The sequence below is a fragment of the Choloepus didactylus genome, chromosome 10 (assembly GCF_015220235.1).
Source record: "Choloepus didactylus isolate mChoDid1 chromosome 10, mChoDid1.pri, whole genome shotgun sequence".
NCBI lineage: Eukaryota > Metazoa > Chordata > Mammalia > Pilosa > Megalonychidae > Choloepus > Choloepus didactylus.
The window spans coordinates 110,407,507-110,426,529 of record NC_051316.1 but is presented as its reverse complement, the minus strand read 5'-3'; the positions used below and the strand labels follow the sequence as shown (position 1 = coordinate 110,426,529).

The 19,023-nt window shown below is 33.3% G+C and overlaps 1 protein-coding gene across 4 annotated transcripts in view; it reads left to right on the top strand.

Annotated features, from left to right (window-relative positions):
- Nucleotides 1–10,621, top strand: part of PTBP3 (polypyrimidine tract binding protein 3) — a 131,968-nt gene extending 121,347 nt beyond the window's left edge. For all 4 annotated transcript variants that reach the window (XM_037798446.1, XM_037798445.1, XM_037798444.1 and 1 more), the window contains 7 exons: nt 508–585; nt 2,437–2,576; nt 2,817–2,850; nt 5,307–5,399; nt 6,180–6,396; nt 8,915–8,992; nt 9,267–10,621. In XM_037798446.1, coding sequence (XP_037654374.1) covers nt 508–585; nt 2,437–2,576; nt 2,817–2,850; nt 5,307–5,399; nt 6,180–6,396; nt 8,915–8,992; nt 9,267–9,399 — 773 coding nt within the window. In that variant the 3' untranslated portion in view covers nt 9,400–10,621. The remainder of the gene's footprint in view (nt 1–507; nt 586–2,436; nt 2,577–2,816; nt 2,851–5,306; nt 5,400–6,179; nt 6,397–8,914; nt 8,993–9,266) is intronic.
- Nucleotides 10,622–19,023: the final 8,402 nt, after the last annotated feature.

The window sequence follows — 19,023 nt, the reverse complement described above, 5'->3', positions numbered from 1 at the left end:
TATTTAGAATGTTTATTCTGAGTTTGCCCCCTCATTTCCATTGTGGGCATTTCCATTTGAATGTCTTAGTATCACCTCAAACTTAACATGTCCAAAACCAAATTAATCATTTTTCTACTAGAACTCACTCCTTTGTTGGAGTTTCCTATTTTTGTTGATGGTACCCAATCACCAGGCTTCCTAAAGGCAAGTGAAGAAAATCCCTGTGATCCTTTCTTCTTAGACCACTTGCAGTATTTGGTGATTTTCATTTAGAAACAGTGTTCTAAATACAGTCAAGAATCTCAATCTAGTCCTAATCTTTAAAAACCTACTGTAGCTTGACTATACTCTTGAACCTTGAACCCAGCTGTATACTTACAGAATAGGGATCACCTATTGAACAAGTCTTTAACCTGTAGCAAAGTCTTTTTATCAATAATATACTCTGATATAGCAATTTACATTGTTTTGGTAACCATATCAGTAGAAGGTAGTATCTTTATTTTAGCTTCTCTTCTCCATTAGGTGCACCAGGTATAATTTCCTCACCGTATGCAGGGGCTGCTGGATTTGCCCCAGCCATTGGATTTCCTCAAGCTACAGGTGACTATTTTAAAATTCAGTTTGCAATGATTTTCTAATGAAGGTTCTACATTTTATAGGAACTTATGAAAAATTGTCATATGTGAAAGAGTCACAATAAAATCATTATGTACATCAACTGTAGAAGTGGCTCATTGTATGATGCCCACCTTTCTTGTATTTTATAAACAATTCTCTCTGGTTCTGTTCCCAGTTCCATTGTAAGTTCTACATCATTTATACATGCCATTGGCAGAGATAACTATAGCTTTACTACCTTAAATAACCTTAGATTTTCCTTTCTGTTAAAATGTGTGAGCTGCTTCTATCTTTGCCAGTAATCTCTGTGGCATAGTGTTAAGTCCATTTTATATGTTACATTTCCTGCTCATTCATTAATGTAACTGTAGTTTTAAATTGTAACATAGCTGCTTTTTGGCAATAATCTTTATATGCTACCCTTCTAATGCTAGGAATTTTAACTACTCTACAAGGGAGCAGGTAGAATAGAGTTAAGTAGAAAGGAAACAATGACATGAAAATTGAAGTTTAAGTTTTAGGTTTTTGGCAGTTTTAAGACATCTTAATGTATGCTTACTTAAGTGAATAGTCTACATATCCCATTGCAATGAAGGCATTATTCATAGTTTTTATGTAGTAGAAGCTCCCAAAAGCTTAATTGGTAGACATTTGGAAGTAATGATACACAGTTTCCCTCATTTTAGGTATTTCTTTTAGACATACTATTTATTAATACTGCACTGGATGCTAAAAAGATACCGTAAAAGAGGGCTCCTTACTTGATAAGACTTTAAGGTCTAATAAGGGATGTATACATATGTATACACACACACACACAAACACACACACACACACAAACACGCATATATGGGTAAATAGTATAATAGGCCTACAGACAATAACAACAGTTATCCAAAGTTAGGGGTTGGATTGGAGGGGAAGACATCCCTGAAGGACTGTTGAGTGTGGATTTCATGTAGAAGTGTCCAGCCTGAGAATGTGGTCTGCACAGTTTTGAAATCTTTTTCCAGCAGTATGGAATATGGTAGTGATTACTTTCTTAGACTGTCAAACAGAAAAGGCTGGATATAAAATATATTGCAGCTTAATTACATGATTTGTGGTAAAGTGGCCTGACTCTGTTAACAACAAATTAGGGGACTGGTTTGTTTTTTTAATAAACTAGAAGTTTTACTTTAGATAAGTTTAAAGCAACAGAACACAAATAAATAGCTGGATCTTCTGGGAAGGTGTGCTATTTTAAGTATACTATATAGTGTCAGTATTAAGGTATCGTAGAACTTTCAGTAATACCAGAATACTTTGAGAAGTTGAGATCTTTAAACAACCCTGTGATGAAATAGTGTTGAATTCAATAAATTTATTGTTGGAGGTAAAAATGTTTAGGTAACACTTTATAGGTTACAAAATGTTTTTCCCATATAGAATATCATACAGCACTACATGTTTGTGAGTTCTGCTGAAGGACTTTTTTTTATGTATCTTTTTTTTTATGGTGGAAGTCAGTATAAAAATTATGTCTACTTTGTACAAGTGTGCTGTAAAGAAACAAATAGAATACTAATGGTTTTTTTATGATCAGTAAATTGAGTTACTCCATAAAGTACTGTATAAATAAATAGAATACGAGAATGAACATGTCAGCAAATAAGGAACTCCGTGTCCCTGCAGACTCTGTAAGGCAGAACACTGGTCATTAATACCCTGTGGTAGCCTTGACACATTTTCTTCTATATTTTTGCTTTTATCTTCATTTACTTACTAAAATTATATGAAGAATTAAAATTCTTCAGATACTAGAATAAGAAATGCTTTTGGTGTTTTTAAAAGGTCTTTCAGTCCCAGCTGTTCCTGGAGCTCTTGGTCCTCTCACAATCACCCCCTCTGCTGTCACTGGAAGGATGGCCATTCCTGGGGCCAGTGGGATGCCAGGAAATTCTGTTCTCCTTGTCACCAATCTCAATCCTGATGTGAGTTTAAAAGTATTCTATATAAATAGTCTTTTACAAGGTGTAGAAGCTTATGATCTAGGGTTGTATTCAAATTAAAATGTTTATGTATGGTTTAAGGATTTTATTAAAACTCATCGCAAGTATATGTAGAAGAAGCATATAAAAATCAGTGCTCTAAACATTATTACAAGTAAACGTACTGTAAATTTTAACTTATTTAGTCAGACACTTATATTTTTTGTTATCCTTTTCAAACAGCTTATCACACCACATGGGCTTTTTATCCTATTTGGTAAGTTTATTTTTGCTATTTTTAATATTATCTATAGATGTGAATTGAGTACATTCATTCACTCATTAGTATTTATTATTACTCTGTGTGCCAAGTAGTATGTTTGCCATTGAGAATAGAGTAGTAGGTACTTAGTTAGTAATTACAGAGTTTTATAGTAGGGAAAATATAGGTTTTAATAGGTGTATATATCTAGCCAAGGGAATCAAGGAAAACCTACCAGTGGAAGTGATAGTTAAGCTGGATTATGAAAAATGAGTAAGATTTCACCAGGCAGAAAGGGAGTGCAAATGTGTTTTCATAAATATAAGCAGTGAGAAAGAGAGATCCTGGTACATGGAAATGAAGGAAGTCAGTGCAGAGTGTAAGGGAGAGACATATTGAAACTGCACCGATGAACGGGGCAAGGTCATGAAGGACTCTGTAAGGTGTATTAAGGAGTTTGGTTTTACCCTAAGAACAAAATAGTCTGTAAACTTTGTGACAGTATTCTTGTCGTGGTTTAAAAAAGAAAATTAACACGTTCTCCTAATTTATATATGGTTAATTATCTATAAAATATATCTATCTTTTACTGTACTCATTATATATAGTCTAATATGTATGCAAGCATAGAAATAAAATATAAGAATAAGATAGCAATGAAATAAGCAATGTATAACATTTTTAAGATATTAATGATAGAAAACCTTTTTTCTCGAAAAATTATTAAAATATATTAAGAAATATAATTTAATGTGCTTTGTTATTTTTTTCAATCTTCATTTTCATTGAGTATTCAAAGATATAATGCTAAATTCACTTTATTTCAATAATTCAATTTAATAGTTGTTATAAGTGAAAAAGATACGTCATAAAGGTATGCAGTCTTAGTGGCAGTGTTTCATTGTTGTCATACTTAATTATGATACTACTTTTTCAGTCTAATCCACTAATTGTTCTATTTTGTTTAGAAAAGTTCCATTTTTCCTGTTTAAATCAGTTACTTAAAAATTTGCTGATACTTATAATGTGGAAAATTTTTAAATAGGATAGAAAACTGTGTCCAAGTTTTTTGTGAGGGTGATAGTATGGTTTCTTTTTTAATAGCTTTTTTGAAGTATAAGTTATAACCAAACAACCTGTTTTTGGTGTGCGACTCAGTGGTTTTTAGTAAATTTAATTGTTCAGCCAACACCACAGACCAATTTTAGAACTATAGCACCTCCACCTTGAAGAACAGATTGTTTGTTTTTAGTTTTAAAATACACCTACTTCAGCCACTTGTCATTTCTGAGAAGTGCAGCAAATTTGGAACACTTGCATTTTTGTTTAAAAAGAAAAAAAGTTCGTCTCTAAGTTCTGTCACTCTTAGGTGTTTGCCCATAAGATAACCAACACTCCTGTCTATGCTTTGAGAATTTTCATAATCATTCTCCCATCACATTACAAAGTATTGTAATGATTGTATTATTGAAAGATCTTATTTTTACAATATCAGTGATATCATATAGTACATGAAATGTAATATATTACAATACTCTAAATGCAAAAAATGAGAGAGAATGCCCTTCACATTGTAGGTCCTCCTGCCTATGATTTATCCATATATTAAAAATTAGTACAGCATATTTTTTATATAGTTCTATATAAACAGTTCAGTATAAATATGAGCTGATTACTTTCTTCCCATATCCCAGTGAATCATTTTGCATATCCTCTAGGATTTGGGACCAACTTTGGAGAAAACAAGTATAGATGAATTTAATCAGAAGAGGGAAAAAGTTGAATGTAATGAGAATCGATTAGGAGACTTTTGATTTAGATTTAAGGGTTTAAGGAAAAGTAGCATCAAAAGATGACTTTCATGTCCCTAGAATTAAAAATTAACAAAACAGCTATAGGACTGCACAACACAAATGGCATACCCTAATGTAAACCATGGACTGTAATTAATAGTTCAATTATAATAGTATTCTCTCATCAGTTGTAATAAAGGTACCACACTAATGCAAAATGCTAAAAATGGAAGCAGGATATGGGAGCTCCGTATTTTCTGCATGATCTTTCTTTAAGCCTACAACTTCTTAAATAATAATAATATGTGTAAATGTTAATAATTTTTTTAAAATGATGACTTTCAGGTGTCTGACCCATGCATCTGTGTTGATGGTAGTATCATTTTCCCATAGAGTTAGTGAGTGCTAGAAGTTGGGAGAGAAATAGAGTTGAATCAGTTTGAGACATGTCAAGTTTGTAGTGTTTATGGGACTGAGTATAAAGGGTGAGTTGATGAATAGATCTGGAACGTAGGAACCCTAAAGATTTGAAAACTTATGTATGAAATTCCCAGGGAAAATAAGTAGCATCTAAAAAGAAGCCTTTAAATGTATTTAGTAAAATTAATTAAATGTTATATAACCAGTCACTAAAAATAATTTGTTTTTTTTTTTTTCTTTTTTTTTTTTAAAAATTAGGAGTGTATGGTGATGTACATCGAGTGAAAATTATGTTTAATAAGAAAGAAAATGCCTTGGTTCAGATGGCAGATGCAAATCAAGCTCAACTAGGTACTAATGATTAATAATTAATGATATAGTTTATATTGTTATCTGTGAGTTTTCCTTTAAAATATGCAAACAACTAGCTAATAGGAAAATAATTTTTCAAATCAGTGCTTTCTTCTGCTAATGTCTTCATTGTTATTTGGACCTGTATATATTTTTAAGATGAAAAAATAATTTTTACTCTTTGAAGTCTGAACAGAGTTCATTTACCTACCTCAATATATTGTTGATGTTTAGATCTTTGACTCCAGTGTTTTTCCATTAAGCTTTGATTAGTAAATGTGACTTGTTCTGTTTGTTTGTTCATTTGTTTTCCTTCATACCAAGTTTTCTAAACTATTGAGTGGCTTAAAATCTTGGGCAAACTTTGTAACGATGGTGCAAGAAAGTGTCATTCCCAGGCCTCACTGTTATAGGGGCTATTAAAATATTACTGCTAAGATTTTTAAAAAATATTTTGTTTGAGATTAAACTAATAAATTCAGTAATCATTTCCTGAGAATTTTTCATGTTCCAGGCACTCTACTAAGTAGGTAGTTATTTTTTGTTTGTTTCTTTTTTTTTATTTTGTTTAATGGTATTATTATGCTTTTGGTATAGTAAAATCAAATTATTTAATAAATTTCCCTATAAAGTAATTTTTGGATTTAAAACTGTTTTAACCCTCAAATGAATAGTATTATTTAAATGACTAAATAAAAAGAATTTATGGTAATTTAGACAGATATTACTGAAAATTTGTCTTAATGACCAGACTTTATTTGTTTTCCTCCTGTGTGGTAGCAATGAATCATCTGAGTGGTCAGAGACTTTATGGAAAAGTGCTTCGTGCTACACTGTCCAAGCATCAAACAGTTCAGCTTCCTCGAGAGGGACAAGAAGACCAAGGTCTGACTAAGGATTTCAGCAATAGTCCTTTGCATCGCTTCAAAAAGCCTGGCTCTAAAAACTTCCAGAATATTTTCCCACCATCAGCCACTCTGCATCTTTCCAACATCCCGTATGTACCTAACTAGTTATTTGTTTAGATGATTAATATTCTACAATATGTAGTTTTGTAGAAGTAGCAAACTCTGAAATTATTCTGAGTTAGACATTGTCCTGGTCACCAATTTCTTGTGAGATAACAGAATGTCATACTGTCTTAAGAAAGGTATATCTCCAATCATATACTCCAAAAGCAAATTATATCCATGTTTTAAAATTTCCTTTCCAAACAGAGTATTAGCAGCTACTTAACTTTCAGTTATAAAATGGCACAAAAATAAGTTTATGTAGAGATATTCCATTGGTACCTCCTTGTCTATTCCTTTGTAAAATAAAGATTACTAAGTAACCAGTATAGCAAAATCAAATTAATGGGTGTATCTAAGAATTTGTTAAAAATGAATTCCCTACTTTTTATCTACATGCTTAGAAGCCATATATATCAATTACTTAAAAGCTAAAAATTATTTTCATTTGACCACTCTATGGGTCTCTGTTGACCAGTGCCATAGATGACTTGCTGTTTGGTTATCTTCTAACCCAGGAGTCAACCAACTACAGCCAGTTAATCGTTCTGTTTTAGAATGTCCCGTGAGATAAAAATGATTTTTACATTTTTTAATGGTTGTGGAAAAAATCGAGAAGATTATTTTGTGATATGAGAAAATTATATGAAATTTAAATTTCAGCCTTCATGAATAAACTTTCGTGCAACACGTAACAATCATTTGTTTATGTGTCTGCTTTTGTGCTACAACAGCAAAGTTGAATAGTTGCAACAGAAAATACATGGCTCACAAAGCCTAAAATATTTACTATCTGGTCCTTTACAAAAAAATCTGTTGACCCCTATTCTAAACCTTCATATTTTTGACCTACAAAAATGGCAATTGTGTATGCTTTAAACTGATATATAAATTGGGTTAAGCTTTTGAAAGAAGTGGTAAAAGTTATGGTGTGTAGGTGTGTGTGTGTGCACGCATGTAAAAATTTGAAGGCTGAGGGAAAGAGAAAAGGGTAAAATGCTGAGAATGAGAATGGGAGCTGAATAGGAATAGGAAATAATTGTTCAAAATAATGTTGAATGCTCAGCTTCCCAGCTGGTCTCCAGTTTAGGCTACATAGAGAAATCTTGAATTTGAGTTTTGCAGTGGATCAAGTCTCATGCCAGCTAGGAAACTTGGAAGAATCTAGATTATTCTTAGATATTGAAGCAGACACCTGTTTTAGTTAGCTTCTTCAATACAATACATTATGAAGCAGCTGGTCCCCAGTTGTACCCTACATAAGACATGTAGGTACAAGAGGAAAGGACTTTTATTTTTTTGAGCCCAGGTTCTGGGCACTATCCTGGTGCTTTTATGTGTTACCTCATTTAATCCCAGTAATAGCCTTTTGAAGTAAGATCCCTAGTTTCATTTCATCAATGAAAGAGTTAAGTAACCTACCCAAAGTGACATACTAAGTAGATGAGGACTAGAATGTGAGTTCAGACCTGCCTTCCGGCAAAGCCAATTATCATTCCTCTACACCCTCCAAGCTAGCAGTCATGAGAAGAGGAGTCCGCTTTTTGTCAGTTGACTCTGATGTGAAGGACCACTGTATTAGTTATGGACTGCTACATAACAGGTCACTTTGCAGCTTAACACAATAATAAATACTCATTATCTCATACTGGTTCTGTGGGTCAGGTGGGAGTGGCTTAGCCTGGTGGTTTTGGCTGAGAATCTCTCGTAAGGTTGCAGTCAGGATGTTAAACAGGGCTGCATTCATCTGAAGCCTTGTCTAGGACTAGAAAATTCACTTAGGGTGGCTCACTAATGTGCCTGGTTGGTGACAGAAGGCCTCAGTTCCTTATCATGAAGCCGTTTCTATTAGGCTGCTTGAGTATCCTCATGAAATGCAGCTGGTTTTTTCCAAGAATGATTCAAGAGAGGACAAGGTGAAAACCACAATGTCTCCATGGCCTACCCTCAGAAGTTATGTGTACCCATTTCCATGATATCCTAATGATTACAGAGGGCACCCTTATTCAGGATGGGAGGAGACAACCCAAGGGCATGAATACCAGGAGGCAAGAATATTTGGTTGCCATTTTAGAGCCTGACTATCACATCTACCTTTTCAGAATGACCCTGGAAGCAATTGAAAATGTAGAACTCTGGACCATAGCAGACAAGTCAGAGCTAGGGAAGTAGCTTTGGAAGTACTAGAGTTAATCTGAGAAGCCAGTGGTGTGGATAATAATCACTTTAAAAGAATGAAAATAGAAAGGTTTTCTTTTCTTTTATATACCTGCCCATGTCTTCTCCAAATATTTGAAGACAAAAATTCCATTGTATGAGGACTCGTATATATCAACAATGAACACCTTTTAGGGCACTGCCAAATCGTGTTTTCTTTGCATGGTTTAATTATTCTCCCTTTAGAATGTGAAATACTATGGGAATTTGATGGTTGCCTGAGTTGATCTTTGCTTCATTTAAAAATTGGGGCCAAGGTAGTTGACTCTAGTCCTGATGTTTTCACAGCCCTTCTGTTACAGTGGATGATCTGAAGAACCTTTTCACAGACGCTGGATGTTCAGTGAAGGCTTTTAAATTCTTTCAGTAAGTCCTTGCTTTTAAGGAATGTATTATTATTATTTAATATGAATGCAGATTTTTTAAAACTGCATTTAACTTTTTAAATGCAATTTTATTGAGTTATATTCACATACCAGATAATCATCCAAATCAGTGGTTCACAGTATCATCATGTAATTAGTTGTGCATTCATCACCATAATCAGTTTTTGAACATGTATGCAGATCTGGGGAGTTGAAAATACTTCGGGAGCAAACTAATTCTGAATATTTGTTTATATTTCTCATGCCATTTTCAGGAAAGATCGCAAAATGGCGCTCATTCAGTTGGGATCCGTGGAAGAAGCAATCCAGGCCCTTATTGAGCTTCATAACCATGACCTTGGAGAAAATCACCACCTCAGAGTTTCCTTCTCAAAATCCACAATCTGACTTTTCTGTGAAATTTTCTTCTAAGACTGAACCATAATTTAAGTAAAACTTTCAGACATGGACTGAAGCAGCTCAAGACCAATTCTGCCTCTTTCACAAAAATAACTATTAAACTCTTGCTGAGTTTGATATTCAAGTATATTAAAAAACAAGGGGTCTTCTCTTTTTCCATTTTTTTCCCCTGCCAGTAAGTGATCAAAGATTTGTTTTTCTCTACACCATAGTTCCTAGGAAAATAATCTTCAAGAAAAAATTAATTCCCCATGTTAAATTGAATTTCAAGAGGACAGACTTTCTTTTAGTTTGGGTCCAAATCAGCCTTTTGCAACATTTCTAAACTCTGTACTTTAAAAAATTTAAATATATAGACTTTTAAAATTACTTTATGTAATTTAAATTACTTTTGACCAAGTTTTTAACTTTATGATTCAGAAGTTTGACCTCTGTAGGAAATGAAGTTGACTTATGATTTGTCAATTATTTACATATATTGGTAGTTATTATACATTGAGTTATAATGGAAGCAAATTTATGTAAACTTGTAGGTTTCCTTTTATTGATTTCTTCCCCCCACTGGAAGACACTCCTTTGAATGATGCATATCTTTAACTTTTTAAGACTATTTGGAGAAATGAAGTATCTTAACTGCCCCTAGGGAAATTAAGTGGAAGCCAACCAGAATCTATTAAGATTAGAATAATTAATACTTTTATTAGGAAAAATCATGTTTTAAATTTCAGAATACTTGTTTGTTGAGTAATGTCATATGGTCTTTGAAAATTTAAAAGGAAAAATAATCCAACTTATAAACTACTTTTTTACAGTTGTTTTCAGAAAAAAGTTTACAGTCTTAAAGAAACTATTCAGGTCTCTCATATGGTTTGACAGATTTTTTAGAAGTTATTTTTGGTAAGGTCTTCTTTTAGAAAAAAACAAAATTAATCTCAAGGGGTTTTGTACCACTATAATCTCTAATACTTATTCAGAATTACTGTGTATTTACTTAATTTCTTATTATGTGCCTTATTATGTGCTTACGATAAATAGGTTAGAATTTTATCTAAGTATCTTAAAAGCTGTATTGTGGGCTTGGTGAGCATTTTGGTTTTTTCTTTCCCTCTTTTGGTAAGGATTTTAAAGATTTTTTTCATTGCAGTTTTAATGGTTTTCAATAAGTAATAGTTTTTATTCAAATTTTTGGTGCTTTTGTGCAGAGATGGGGTGGGGGGTGGGGGTAAATGGTTTGGGGAATAACTCAGTGCACACCTGTAGGCCTCTTCACGTTGTGACTGATAGTGGTCATTGCTGGTTATAGCATACCAATTTGGGGCTGTAAAATGCAATGTTAGTTTCTGGATTTTGTCTAATCTTTATCACCCATCAGAATTTGTCTCAGGATTACTTGATTTTGTTTTTGTTTTTGTTTCAGTACTCAAGTGAGAAGTTGCTTTTCTTCATTACTCAGTGCCCACATATTTGGAGAATGAGAAAGTGGCTTCTTTCTCATACTCTCTTTTTGGGGGGGTATTGAATGTAAAAGAGTACATTTTAATGTTGCTTCAGTAATTGTATAATGTAAATTTGTTTCTTTTAAAAAAAAAAAACTTCGCTTTTTTTTTTAAATTATTTCTTCAGTGCTTGATTAGATTTTTAACAGCAGAATTTGTCAGAAGTATCATTTTTGTCCACCCCCTTTCAGATTTTCAGTGACTCATCTCAACTTTTAAAACAGTATTTCAGTCTGTTTGCTATATTCCAGCCATTAATTTGAACACATGGAGGTTCTTGCAAAAGAATGCTATAAAAATGTGGAGACTGAAAAAGATAAAAGTTCTTGAAAGCAGAATTCACCCAATACTGAGCAACAGTTGTAGTTGGAGAAATAGGAAGGGGGGCACTAAATTGAGACCTTCAATTGGATGAGTTTAGTATTGGCCAAATAGATTATGGTATAATCATTTATCTAGGTTCTTTTCCTTTTCACTTGTAAAATATATTTTTACCAAAACACTGAGTAAGGAGAAGGGGGTAAACATTTTCTTTGAGAAATCCTCCAGAATTTGCTTTTTTTTTCTTCCACACAGCACTATTATAATTATCAGAGACATATTAAATTGGACTATTTAACTTGCTTTGGGTTAAGAATTACTGTGTAACTTATTAATTTATGATTCTCATAACATTCAGTGTAAGTGTAGCAAAAGTCCCTGATAACAAGAAGGGAGATCATAATTGTGTTGAATGTATCTTTGAAGCAGGGAATGGCCTTTAAATCTGAGAGAGAACATTTGAATCCTTTCCAGGGATTTATGTATATATGTGTGTGTATGTGTGTGTGTAGATAAGTGTATATACATACATACACTCTTCTAATATTGTACATACATATGCACATTACATACATTTTAATTTATTGACAAAATCAAATTAAGATTTGGAAAGTGGGATGTTCTTGTTTAAAAATAGGGTGTTTGAGACCATCAAATTGTGTCTAAAATTAGTTATAGCACATGGATATTGTCCATATTGGTCTATTTGCTGTTTGAATTACAGAGGTCTACAGATTTTGTATTGGCAGAGTTTCTGTAAAAGGATTAAAAAATATCAGGGTGGTGGAAAACTAAATCTGCTTATTTTTGTTTTGGTATGCATTTATTAGATAGCGTGTAAGCGGTGGTTTTTTTTCACTATTGATCTGTCGTAGTATCCTATTTTCAAGTTTATTCACTTTATTTTGAGGAGTATTGTCTTATCATTTTTGAAGGTGTCTGGACTTTTACACAGAATATATATGTGCAGGGCTTTAAAAAATAGCAGTACATGTTTAACTGTAGCAATTTATGCCAAAAAAAAAAAAAAGTTTAACTTTGAGATAACTTGTATAGCAGCAGAATGTGTTTTGTGTAAAGTACAAATAGAAAAATGACCCTATTTCTTGATTGATAGTGGAGAGTTGACACTTACTGGAGAGTGTCAGAATTACCCAGTAGTTCCTACAGAATGCCATAAATTATTTGTTTAAGACTAAAAATTGTAATCTGTTATTTGGAGTGATGTTTCTGATTTTGCTGTTGAAAGTTGCAGCTCTTGCAATTTGAAAAACAGTTTCTGCCTGCATAATTCCTTATAGGAGCAAGGCCTTCTTTGGCCCACCAAGGATGGTGATCCTATTGGGTGCAGGTTCTGCTTCAGCTGATAAGATGTAGCTCTCATGGATGTCTCTGTATTCAGTTTCATATAAACTTTTCAAACCTGCAATTCATGAGGCAGCAATGTTTATATATTGTGTGTATCATCACACACAGCTTCTCTTCTGTTCCCTCTAAATAAATTTGGGCAAAAGATGACAAGTTCAAACCTAAGTTATGTTTTTGTTTTTTGTTTTTTGTTTTTTTTTCCAGTAAGTCACTTAAAAACTTTCAGTTTGCTTAACTGTCAGTTTATCTGTTAGAAAATTTAATGTGTACTGCTATTTTTAAGACCAAGAAGAGACAGCATGATTACGTGTAAAAGCATTTTTCTTAGCCTTTCCTTTGTCTTGATCTGTTGTTAACTAGAATAAAACTGCCGGACTTAAAATATTCTACTATTGTGCTAAAAGAAGTAACAATTTAGATTGCACAAAGTTTTTCCTTTTAAGAAAATACAACTCAGCTGTCTTTTAAAAGAGCTGTGTTGTTATATACAAGACTATTTGCAGTCTTTTTTCAGAGCAAATTCTAACAACTAGTTGTGAATGGTTTAAAAAATAGAAAATTACTGAAGTATTAGTTTTGGGGGTTTTTATAGAGGGAGAAAAACAAAACAGGACCAAAGTTTATGTGCCTTCTTCAGTAGTCTTAATTGACCTTTTGTTCCTATTTCAGACTAAGGTAGTAACAGTATTCTGGTTTTCAGGAAATATGAACTATATAGTTTTTAAAGAATGTTGTCCCACAGATTATTCATACAAGCAAAGAATTTATAACTAATTGAGGTCTCAGTTACACTTTTGCCTTTATCTCATAATATTCACAATATAGCATTGTGCAGGTAACTAGGAACAGAGCTGCTCTAAGTATTTGTGGTAATCATCTTAATTTTTATAACCTGAGGCATGTGTTCCAGAGCAGGGATATTTGTCTGGTCCAGTGACCGTAGTGATAATAGCTATGATTGAAAGCTGCTTATGTAAGGCAAGCTTAAATCAGGACTGTAAACAGATTTTTTTTTTGTTATTATTTTCAGTTCTTGGGTCTGTATGGTAGTTGTAGTAACAAATATTTAAATAGCTATTTTTGTGTGTCATTTAAAAATATCATATACTGGCCTTTTTTCCCCCCCCTTACCATTGTTAAATTCATCCCACATCCTAAAAGTACTAATTATAAAGATTGCTGACCAAGCAAAGTTTTGCATCAAAATGTCACCTCATTGCTCTGACCAAAGACTGTCTGTTCTGGTTTTAACTCTTCTCTGTTAAGTGTTTGTTTGTTGTTTTTTTTTTCCCAAGCTCCTTTCTGAAAGAAGACCCAGTGCAAAGCGGCCTTTACTTTCTGTTTCCTATTGGTGAATAGACTACTTAGAGAAAATGGGAGTTTAAATGTGAGCAGAATGGATAAGGATGACAAGGTTTGATGGGCATTTCAGTACAGTACTGTATTTAATGAAAAAAAAAAAATAGCACAGCTTGGAGCCTCTGACATTGTCTCATGTTTTACGTGGTCTGTTCATAAAATTCCCTTTTTCCGTTTGTAAGAATGTTCATCTAACAGAAGAAAATGCTGTAAATATTTATAACAACATTTTTTTTAACCAGGCCAAAAAAGAAAAAAAAAGGTTTTTGGGAACAAGTTAACATATAAAGTGGTTTTATATAAAACATCGATTGTCTTGTATATTTTGATAAGCAGCAGTACCAGCTTTCATTTGTAACACAGTTTGTGGCATTGGAAGAAAAGGATTCTGTGATTGTTGAAATGAATTATGTTATAAATGCAGAGAAGATGAAATATTAAAAAACATATTTTCTAAATGTGTAGTGCATGGTTAATTCAAGTTTCTGTACACTACAATATATTCCATTTTCTTTGTATATTTGCTATTACTTGATATCTTTAATCTCTTTTCCTAACCAGTATAGCAATGTAGCATGCCTTTTAATAAATGTCACGACATCTGTACTCTCTTAAAATTTTTCTGTGTTCTTGTCTGTGCTTTGGGTTTCCCTTGTCTTAACTTGTAATTCAAATGATGTCATATTTTCTTTTTTTTCCATAGCCATCCATTTAAACTTGTTCTAGTTAGAGAATAGCAAGCACATATTCAAACTATTTTAAAACTGGAAAAGACCCTAAAACTACTAACTACTTTTTTAACAGGGAACATTTTTCATTTTTAGGAGTAAAGTGCTTTTTTGATCTTCTTATAATGCAACCTCTGTGGCACTCCTCCTTTAGCACAAGCACATGGCACGCCACTTTCTCTTCCTCTCCCTCTCCTTCCGTATCTCCCTCTCATTCTCATTCTCACATAAATATACACTCCTTATATGTGCAATGCGAAACTATCTAGAGTTGAAACGCTTTCCAGTTTAGTTCAGATTTTAGCTCTTCCCATGGGTTTAGTGTACATACACTTTTACACATTGAGGTGTGGTCTTGGCATCCAAACCAAGTTTGTGTCCTTATTTAGCAAAAGAGTAACACAGTTTCAGCTGATCCTATATTGCTTTTTCTTAAGTGATTTATTTCTAGCTTCTTTAAGGAGTTGTGGGATTGCAGGAGTCTAAGCAATTGTATTAATCCTTTTACTCTAGGTTATCTTGGGAAGTGGGAATTTATTTTTAATGGAATAGAAGTTAGATAACCATTGCTGATCTTTGCTGGCTCATCTGTAAATCTGCTGTCACCATAAAAGTAACTAAATCAATTTTTTTTAGCCTAAGAGATTTTAATCAGGAGAGGATAAAATAACCAAATGACTGAATAAGGCTTTTATAAACGTGATTGACCATGAAATACTTATTTATGCAGCAGAAGACTTATAGCCATCATTAAAAGGTATAGAGTCACGGAATTTTGAACATAAATGGAACTTAGAGATCACCTAGTTCAGTATCCACTTTTCAAAGATAAGCGGCACAGAAAAGGAAGTGGCATGGCTAGTTCATTGCAGAGCATGGACTATGACCCAGGTCTCCTTGACTCTGCAGTCCTCTCTGTTACACCTAGATGTTACAATTCTGTACTGTCAAGTGCTGCTAGGGTTATGGTCTTGAGTCTGTACATATGATTCTGGGTGGTTGTGTATTCGTCTGGAAACTACCAAAGTCAAGACCTTAAAGACATTGAATAAGGGGTGGGTATGTTTCTGCTGAAACATAAAAATGCTTACATACTTCTGAAGAATTTAAAATAAAAATTAATTTCAAGTTGTGAATTAGAGAAAACTAACTCTTAAAAATTGTAGTTGCTATTTAATAGAAATTATTCAACTCACTAAGTACTGATTATACCAGCAATTGAGCTAGGTGCTGGGAAAGATGAAAAGAGATCAGACATGGTTATTTACCTTTTAGAAATATGTAATCTAATGGAAATATTGTCAGCCTAAATCCACAGGTCAAAACCGTTTTGAACTCTTTTCTTCAGTAGGAAACCCCAGGATTAGATCTCTAGGTGAGTCTAGTCAGCATAAGTACAGCCAAAGGTATCTTGTAACTAATTAGGAATATATAGGACCACTACACCCAAAGTAATTGCATATTTTCTACCATTAGAAATAAGCCATTTCAGATCGATGATCATTTGAGACAAATGCCATTACTTCAAGAACAGTTGCAGTAATAATCAAATAAGAGGACGATATCAAACAAGTTGTGCCCAGTTTTTAATGCCCATCTGTTGATAATTGAACTGAGATACTGAGTTGGGTTCAGTTAAAGTGCTATACCCATTTTGTTTACAATTTGCATGTTTGTTCATACATCTATGCTTTTTTTCTGTTGTCCTATATCAGTTTCTAGTAGAAATTCATCACCATTTCCTTTATGTGTTTCTATCAAAACAATTTATGCTGAAGTCATAAAAGTCTAGTGACAATTTTTCTGGAATTACTGCATTCATGAGCCTTTGGGTTTGGATATAGAATCCCCACTTCTGTTGGTATAAAGCATAATTAACCAGAAAAAAATTAATGTTTTATGTCCCATGAAGATGTATATCTATTTTTTTCCTTCCTATGTTTATTCTTAGGATATAGGCATTGTAACAGGAAAAGCTTACTTAATACTTCTCTTGTCTTTTGTTAGATTAAGGAAGCACCTGTATCCTTGTTCTGTGCCTAAGGTTATGGAATTATCTGCTACCTCTTTGATCCTGCAAAAATGTCAAAATTCTAACCTGTTAAATGATTATCTTTAACCAAAAGAAAGCTGGTATTAGCTATGTTGATATTAGACAAAGTATACTTACAGTAGACATAATATTACTCACAATATCAAAGTCATGCCAGAGAATTAAAGATAGAGAGTTTTTATAATTATGTAATGACATACTTTATAGTAATGAAAATCAACAAAGCTACATGAAACTACGTGGAAGGAATCCCACAGATAAGATGTTAAACAAAAGAAGCTATACACAAAATAATATATACCATGTAATTCTGCTTACATCAAGTTCAAAATCAAGACAGTGTTTACCTTGGGAAGGAGCTCATTGGGAGAGGGCATGAAGAGGAGTTTCTGGTGTGTTAATGTTGTTCTTTTGCTTAACCTGGATATCAGTTACTCAGTGTTTACTTTCTGATAATTCATTGAGCTTGTACACTAGGATTTATACATTTTTGTGCTGTACTTCAATTAAAAGGATTGTTTTAAAATGATTGCAATTGAGCACTTGAGGTATAAACCAATCCCCTTGCTTCTAAAATCAGTAAGACCCTGTTATAATGTACCCAGGAAACCATGGACTGAGTGTAACGATGGGTGAAACTCCCACATACTTATTCATTGGATTTTTCTGACCATGCCATAGCTACAGGGAAAATGTTTCACAGGTAATAAAATTGAAACCTTGTTTTCAAGTGAATTTCACATTTCTGAACAGTTTAGACCCAACTAGAATCAGGAAGGTTTCATTAATGTGTTTTACTTTTGTTTTTGCAACTATAAGCCTGATGTGCTGAGCTATTTGAAGACCTACCCAGTGCTCTAGCATCCTTAGAGTCTCTATACTACAAAGGCTTGACAAAACTTTTGTCATTAAGATTTATAAATGTATACACACTAAGATAGTCTGATGAACCCCCGTGCACTCAATACCCAAGTGCAACTAATGAACAATCTTGTTTCATCTTTTCTCCACCTCCTTCCCCAAATTATTTTGAAATATATCCCAGCCATCACATTATTTCATCTATAAACATTTCAGATACATATAAAAAAAGAACTAAAAATAATTTCTTAATACAACATCACCGTTTTTGGTTCAAGTTTCCCTGTCTCAATATTTTTATGCTTTATTCCAAACAAGTAAAAATAAGTCCATACATTACAATTGTAGATATGTCTTTAAAGTCTTTTAAAACTTTGTCATCTTCTCTTTCCATCTTTTTTTTCCTCTTTCGTTGCCATTTGTTGAAGAAACTGAGTTGTTTGCCCAGTAAAGATTCTCACAGTCTGGATTTCGCTGACTACGTCTCCATGATGTTATTTATTTAATAGGTTCCTTCTCCCTGCCCCCTCCAGTTTTCTGTAGGGAGCTCATTCAGATTTTGGATCCTTCCACCCTCTCTTCCTGTTTTTTTGTTTTTTGTTTTTTTGGGGGGGGAAGTACCCCATGGATGGCATATATCTGTTTATGTCTTGTGATGCTAGTAGCTGCTGCTGATCATTGCCTAGATCCATTAATTGTTAGGGGCTACAAAATGGCAAAGCTCTGTCATTCCTTTTGCATGTATTAGATGGATTGCTTCTACAAAGAGAAACTTCTCCATATTAACTATTTGGTTACTCTGAAGTACAGTTTCTTTCTATAGGAAAAATGAGATAAATACTTTACTTCTTCCCTCTATTTGCTTTTTTTCCCCCAAAATTACTTTGTTTTCAGACACCCTCCAAGAATTCATTTACATTTTTTTTAGGCCTCTGTTTTTATGAAAAAGTTAAAACATTTATAAAAGTAGACTGGAATAATGAAACCTAATGTTTCCATCACCCAACTTAGACAATAATCAAGTCAAATTAGTGCTTTATCTTTTTTATCTCTATCTCCTTTTCTGGGAAGGTTACTATTCACTTTACATAATGGTTTTCAAGTTTATTGACAAAGTTGTTTATAATATTTTGTCATTACTGCCTCACTGGCAATTATAGCTGTTTTGTTTTTTTGTTTTTTGTTTTTTTTTCTGATCAAGCTGCAAAACTTTATTGAAGAGGCAGAGCATATATACTCTAGGAGAAGGGGAAGTGGCTAGCAAGGGCTCGTGGCGGTCTAGGATTGGTGGCTGCTGTTGCTAGGGCAGATGGCAGATGTAGGATTAGCATTTTTGGCGCGAACTAGCACTTTTGGCGCGAACTACTTCCGTAAAGAAGGCTGAGGGTAACTTAAGCTATTGTTGTATCAGCCCTGGCGGCCATGT